This window comes from Teleopsis dalmanni, unplaced genomic scaffold (genome assembly GCF_002237135.1).
Source record: "Teleopsis dalmanni isolate 2A unplaced genomic scaffold, ASM223713v2 unscaffolded_contig_2054, whole genome shotgun sequence".
NCBI lineage: Eukaryota > Metazoa > Arthropoda > Insecta > Diptera > Diopsidae > Teleopsis > Teleopsis dalmanni.
In genome coordinates, this window is record NW_024033436.1 from 1 (window position 1) to 7,797 (window position 7,797).

Sequence of the window (7,797 nt, forward strand, 5' to 3'; positions counted from 1 at the left end):
TTTCCAATGAATTTTAATTAAACTTTGTTAATCATAAGTTTATGAAATAATAAAGTTATATATATAATTTATACATATAAATCACGTTCTGTTTTCTTCTAAAACCAACGTCTCGGCAAAATTATAAATATATTGTCACGACTCTGGACGACGGCTGAGGATACCCCAGCAAAAACTAAAAATTTTTGAACGTCACCCAAAAGTGTCGTTACAATTGGCGCCCGAGCAGGGACCTGGTTTTAGAAAAGAACGAACGTTGAACAGGGACGTTGTTTTAAAAAAAAGAACACGATAGGAACATGGAGAACAGTGGACAAACGGTTAACGAGGAAAGTCATTAGAACACAGGTACAGGGAAATCGGAAGCCACGGCTTAGAATTGCGAATCTTTAAAACAGGAACAGTGAAAGAGTTCGTTCGACAAACAGAGCAGTGCATCATCACAAGAGAAGGTCTTGATCAAAGTCACGAGAGGAATTAATATACAATGCCTTCGTATATTGAAAGCCTTGACCAAATAGCTGACTGGTCAGTACGTTATGACGGCAAAGGAAATCCATTAGGCTTCGTGGAAAGAATAGAAGAGCTATCAGAAATCTATGACATCGACTTAAATATAGTCCCAAGGATGATGACCATACTCCTTAAAGATTGGGCAGCGATGTGGTACCGTAACAACAATGAACGTTGGACCCTTTGGTCAAGCTTCAAGGCAGACTTTTTAGAATTTTTCCTTCCATATGATTATTACGAAAGATTAGCAGAACTTCGTACAGAGCGAGTTAAAACAAGTCGAAGTCAGGTACAGGAAGCGATCAGTCATCGCCTGATAAGTAAACACTCAGAAGCGACGTCATTACCAAATACCACGAAATGTATGCCAACTACAAGAACAGGGCAGCACGTTGATTACAGTGTGAATCTGGGGCCACATGGACCACAAAACAAGAAAAGTTACCAACAACAGAGTAGTTTCAAAGTTAAGCAAACAACAATACGAATAAACACCATTAAAACGGCAACGACACCATTATTATCCAAGTCAACCATGATACCAAGCATGCAACGTCAAAGTAATCTAGCTCAACTCTCAGTAACATCGCAAGTAAATATGCAGGAACCACAACATCTACATTGTTCGAAACTCATCAAAGAAAGTCCGAAAGTCCAACCACAACAGGAGTTACACACCATTATGCCCGTCGAAGTAAATCCCCAGGTGCGAGAAGCACAAACACAACAGTTTAAAGAAAACCCACTGATTTCATCATTGATTGGATTAAAGGCACAGGATGTAACGCGAAAAGAACCACAACCCGTCGAAGAAAGTCCACAGGTGCTAGACGCACAACCACACTCAGTACCACTACAGGGAAAACCACAAAAGGAGGCAATTCATAAATGCATCGTAACTCCTCCACAGATTTCAACGTCTCATAGGGAAAGTCCAGAAGTATGTTATCAACAAGCATATGCACAACAGTCGCTAGTTAACTACAATCAGAATACGCAACCACGAGAGCAAAAGCATCAAATCGAAGAGCATGACTTATCATCACGTCCAGCACTGCCACAACGTTTAATGATAGTACCGGAGTCATCACATGTCAATCATCCAGTACTACCAACTTCTACAAGTTCAGAATCATCATCGCAAAAGCCACAGGGGCATTCACAAGGTAATTTTAAATCATCATCGCAAACGCCACAGGGGCATTCACAAGGTAATTTTAAATCATCATCGCAAAAGCCACAGGGGCATTCACAAGGTAATTTTAAATCATCATCGCAAAAGCCACAGGGCCACAGGGGCATTCACAAGGTAATTTTAAATCATCATCGCAAACGTCACAGAGTCATTCGCAAGGTAATTTCAAATCATCGTTACAACCAAAAGAACTTGAGCCGCAGCCGCCATCTTCGGTTAATCAGCCACAGTCACCACGAGAAGCACCACCAAGAGATAATCACCAATCTGGTCAACCATCATCTTCGTCATCAACTACATCGCTACAGAGGAATTCTACTACAATACAGCCAGTATCGGATAATCGTCATGTACAACTTACGAATTCATTAGGTCCATTAGTTATCAATGTTTCAGATAGTAAACTTAACACGGAACTACCAAGCCAAGGAACTCAAGCAAAGGATAAAGTCAAGCATGACAGTCAACAAGAAACATGGTCACCACAAGAGGAATTGAACGTCAGTCAACCAAGCACAAAAGGAAACAAACCAGAGATTTTCGTACAACGTCTAGGTACATTTAAACGAAAGGATGACCATCATCATGTCAGCAACCAAGATGAGTATTACAAAATTTTCAAGTGTCCAAAGATTAGAAAGAGAAATCGAGCCTCGTTCTAAAAGGAATATTAGTAACACAAGTATTAGCATGTATCATATGGAAAATAAGGGATAAATGGAAAATCAGAAGTATCAAGTGCAAATTTGCCGACGAGGGGTCATCAACGTGTCATTAAAATAAAGTTTTAGTTTAATTTCTGTTCTGAAGAAGGAGGGAAATGTAACGACACAAATTTACAAAGTAAATTTCTGTGCTACATAAAACAAGAAGCAGAGAAAAACACAGTCTGTGTGTTAAATAACCGCCACCACTACACATAATATATCTAACAACTCACATGAAAATCACTGAAGGCGACTTAACTGGAAAATATAAAATTGAATTAAAATATTTATTTGAAATATCATGGACATTACCTGTGATCCTCGATGCCAATGTGCCGCGGGCATCGCTACATGCAATGTGCAAATTCTAAAAAAATATACGAAAAGAAATTAATTTTTGGTTAAAACTTTTATGAATGGAACACTTATAAACGCAACAACAATGAACAATTATTGGCGAAACATGTTTAAATTTTAAACAAATGTCTATTTTTTACAATTATATATAAATAAAACAAAACACAAAACAATTTAACACTCGTGGTTGTTCAATTTTAGTTTATCTGCGTAAACGAAAAACAAAAAAAACCACAAAACAGTTTAACATTTTTGGTTGTCCAATTTTATTTTTATATGCGTAAACAAAACACAACAAAACAAAACTAAGCACGCCAACATCAATTTTATTTCTTTTAATATTTCTTTTCTGTTCACATTTAGATAATATTAAATTCACAGAATATATATGCATATTTAATACCTTGTTTTGCAGTATTAATACACTTTATTTTTTTAATAATATAATATAAGTTAAAGGAAAACAAAACACACACGAAAGAAACACGGCGCGTAGTAAAAGTACTAAAAATCACGGCGAAGCAGAAGAAGTGAGAAAACAGTAGAACACAAAGTTCAACTTCACGGCGAAGTCAAGTACAGCAAAGAATACCGGTACGCTACACCAAAAAGCTTCGGTATACTCAATATAAAAGGAGGCACATTTCGTATAATGAGGGACTTGGTTTGCGACAAGTGAAAGAGCAAGTACTCTGGCTCATTGGGCCTTCTGGTAAATTTTACCAAACTTGAAATTTTACTTTTCCTGAAACAAGTACACTGGCCTATTGGTCATCTGGCACATTGTGCCACAAATCTGGTTCTTTGAGTCAAACATAGTGTAAAATTCCTTTCCTGTCTTATATGTATATTTTTTTAACCTGGCTTATTCGGTCAAATAGTTTTTTTTACAGCACGGAGGAAACGTTTTGTTTATTTTTTTTAACAACAGAAGAGGGGCTTAAGAAGTCACACGGGTTTTGCTAAGATTCTTTTAACAAGGAATATATGGAGAAGTGGGAAATTTTGGCATCAACATAATTTTTTTTTTATTTATTATTAGAAATGTTTCCAATGAATTTTAATTAAACTTTGTTAATCATAAGTTTATGAAATAATAAAGTTATATACATAATTTATACATATAAATCACGTTCTGTTTTCTTCTAAAACCAACGTCTCGGCAAAATTATAAATATATTGTCACGACTCTGGACGACGGCTGAGGATACCCCAGCAAAAACTAAAAATTTTTGAACGTCACCAAAAGTGTCGTTACAAATTTAAGTAAGTTTTTGAGTTTATTCCAACGTTCATTGGAATGTTTGAGTCTATTGTTTGAGATTATATTGAAATGTCTTAAAGGTATTATTTCTAAATCCGATTTTGAAAATTTTTCAATACTTTTTTCTTTATTAGAGATATTTAAGATTCTTATATGTTTTATTCCATGTTGTGGAATTATTGTATTTGCGATAAATACATCTTTTATTATTTCTTTATTACAAATAATACTATCTTCTGGAATTTCTATTTTAATCGAATGAATTATCTCTGATCTAGGTGGTATTGTGATTCTAAAGATTTTGTTTAATATCGGTAAAATGTATTCGGTTTTATTCGTGTTTATTGAAAAAGTATAAGTTTCGTAATCAATTTTTGAAAAACATTTATTGAAAAACTTACGTCCTAAAATACCATCAGTAGGAATTGGAAATTCGTCATCTACTACTTGAAATTTATGCTTTAAGTAATCGTTCAATATTTTGAAATTTAAATTTGTAGTACCTAATGTTGTGATTGGACTGTCAGTTATTACCGTGAGTTTACATAATTGTTCCCCTGCAATGTCTTCGTCATTTGTACAATATTTTTTACATATTGACACATCTGCGCCAGTATCTAACAAGAATTTTAATTTTTTATTTAAAGTCTGTAGTATAATATAATTGGGTATTGATTCTCCATTATCATTTTTTATCCCCGCGTAGCCTATTCTATAGTTTCTCTGTTGGTACCGGGGTTGTACCCGTTTCCCTGTTCCCTGTTCATGACACGTATCCTATTATTTCTTGTGTCTGTTCCTCTATTATTCTATTGTCTGCCATTATTTGACCATTGGTGGTTATTAAATCGTTGGTAATTATTCGATCGCTGGTAATTATTCGATCGTTGTTGTCCAAATTGTTGGTGATTGTTATTTTGGGGTTGACTAGTTCTAAATGAACTGGTTTGTTGATTATTTCCATTTCTTTGATTCCTGTTCTGGTTGCTTCTATAATTGTTTCTATTCTGGTTAGACCGTTGATTATTTTGCCATCTTGTGTTTTGATTATGTGAACGGTAGTGCATCATACTGTGTTGTTGTGGATTATCGATGCTTGATGCTAATTTAACTGCGTCAATTAATTTTGTTGGTTGAGCTGCAATTACCACGGATCTAAATGGTTCTGATAAGCCATTTTTAAAAGTGTTCAATCCAGTTTCATCATTTATGGATAATATAAGCGCTCTGTTCTGTTCTCCTCGTTCAGTTATCTGTATATCATTTAGAGTTGCTATCAGGGATTCTATTTTAGAAGCATATGAGTTTATGCTCATATTACCTTGGTATAATCTTGAAAGTTCACCTTGAATATGTGCTGTATTTTTCTTTGGTTTATATGCGTCATGTAATATTTGTTTCAACGCTATAAGTGTAGATGGGTTTACAACAGTTAAAATTCTGTTTTTAACTTTCTCAGTTATTCGGGTTGCTAGAACAAATTTAATCAAGGATTCTCTATCGACTCCTTTAAGGGTGTCATGATAAAATTCTATCATGCCAAGAAAAGTAGATAGTGATTGTTGTTCACCACTGAATTGGGGTATTATTTTCGAAGCTGTTGAAATATCAAAACTAGCCATGTCTGCTTTTTGTTTGAGATATTTTTCTATATTATTTTTCAAGTTGTTGAATGCTTGTTTGTACGCTTCTAAGTCAGACTCTTTTATTAGAGGTAAATATTTTAACCAGATATTTTCTAATTCTTCCTTTGTTTTTTCTATAAATTCCCTAGAATATAACCTATTGGGGTTTTTCTTAAGTTTTTCTAATATATGTTTAGCTTCAGTGAATTCCATATATATATTTATTTATAGTTCATAAAGTAAAAATTTTTGAAGTACATTCTCTTATTTGTATGACCTTCTAGTCTTATTATTAAATACAATATAATTAGACTTATAATTATTATGGTTGAAATTCATATATTAGCTTTAGTGTACATTAAATAAAATTACTTATTCTTGAAGATTTTTAATTAATCGATTTACATAATTAATTAATTTAATGTGTTTTCTATCTAAATGTCTGCTTAATTTTCTACTTGTTTGGTAACTTTTACCACAAACAAAACAATTAAAGTTATTCATATTTATAAAAAAAAATTTTTTTTTTAAAAACATATATATATTTTTTTTTTTTTTATTAAGCAAATTTAAACCATGTTATTGCTTAAAATAACATGTCTTTTGACATATTTTTTATAATGATTGTTTACTTTGGATAATACTAAATACAACAATAAAATACATATAAAATACAAAATTGTTTTAGAATCAGCTAACTCGTTGATGCTGTTATTACTGTTGTTATTGTTGTTGTTGTTGGTGTTGTTTATCACCTCTTCCTTGGTGGGTTGACTGCCCATTCCTTGTCTCTCTTATTTTTCTTTTTATTGACAGTTGGTCTTCTGAAGATGTGGCAAGATTCAATTCTCTATAAAGGACTGCTATTTGTTTTCTTTTATTGTACTGCTTTCCGCCCCTTTTTCTTTTTGGTTTTATTGGTGTCTTCGGTACTGGAGTTACTCGTGGCTTCTGCTGCCTCGCTTTATACTGTTTGATTGTCAATGGTTTAGGTCCGGCTGCTTTGTCTACTGGAACATACTTCGGAGCCTCAACAGGTAAACCGTCTATCCTTTGAGGGATGTATTCCTCAATGTCATCGAATATATTTAGGAATGTTTCCCAGATTTGGGAGATATTTCTGGATTCTTTACGTAGAGACATACAAAATTGATTTATTTAAGAAAATTTAAATTGCAAAATTAAATGTTGAGAATTTAACTCCTAATCTTCCCTTTGGTATTTTAGGCTTTGACTTCGATTAGATTCGAGTGGTCAGGATCGCCATGTAATAATTAAAATTTATTTTCATATACAAATTTAATTATTTTTATATATATATATTATATATTTATCAGATTTATTTCAAGTTTATAATTTTTCTTCTTTTTAATTAGCAGGAAGAAATCTGCACATTATTAGGCATCCAAGAATGCCGAGACAAAAATAATTTTAAAAGCGAGATTTAATGTAAGCTGCTAGAGCTCAGTTTAAAATCTGAATTTTATTACAATTTTCCAATCTATTTATACAAAAATGTTTTACAATGCTTTACAATGATTTACAAATATTTTCCTGATAACCTTTTCTATTTCTGTAGCAATGCTCCACTCCTATATGCGGTTTTTTTATTTTAATGTGCGTGCAATCAACAGCACCTATTACCGCTGGAAAGCCTGTCGCATTGAAAAATCTGTGAGACACAATCAATTATTAAAATGCATCAATAAAACAAATTTGTTACCTTTGTTTAACAGTATTTTGTTCATCTGCAGAAGTGGGAAATCTTATGTACTTCTGCATTAATTTATCCTGAATAATAAAAGTCACTTCTTTTATAACCAAGCATAATGTTGACTTGCTCATTGGGCATACAAAGTCCTGTCCTATGTCGCGCAAAAACGACCCTGTTGCATAAAAATGCAGCGCAGCAGTTAGCCTTATATGCTTCGGTATGTAGGTGTTTTTAACCCCAATCCTCATAAATGGACATATTTCTTCTAAAAGGCGTAGAGTCACTTCCTTATTAAAGCGAAATAGCTCGACAAAACGCGCTTCTGGCAAATGAAATGGGTCAGTTGAATCACGTAAATGCCTTCGATGAATGCGAAGCATATTTCTGCGGTCATGTACCACTGCAGTTAAAACAGTAAGATA

The 7,797-nt window shown here is 33.4% G+C and overlaps 2 protein-coding genes across 2 annotated transcripts; one reads left to right on the top strand and one right to left on the bottom strand.

The window, feature by feature from the left end:
• Window positions 1-297: 297 nt before the first annotated feature.
• On the top strand, window positions 298-1,650 carry LOC119664498 (the record flags this gene model as incomplete). Its single annotated transcript, XM_038073971.1, is given in 1 exon segment — window positions 298-1,650. A coding segment is annotated over 1 exon segment (1,163 nt), but the record flags the coding sequence as incomplete, so codon positions are not given.
• Window positions 1,651-7,216: 5,566 nt separating this feature from the next.
• LOC119664499 lies at window positions 7,217-7,765 on the bottom strand. The gene has a single exon (XM_038073972.1). It carries the CDS (start codon window positions 7,753-7,755, stop codon window positions 7,381-7,383), a length of 375 nt encoding a protein of 124 aa, XP_037929900.1. The 5' UTR covers window positions 7,756-7,765; the 3' UTR covers window positions 7,217-7,380.
• Between the last annotated feature and the right edge of the window lie 32 nt (window positions 7,766-7,797).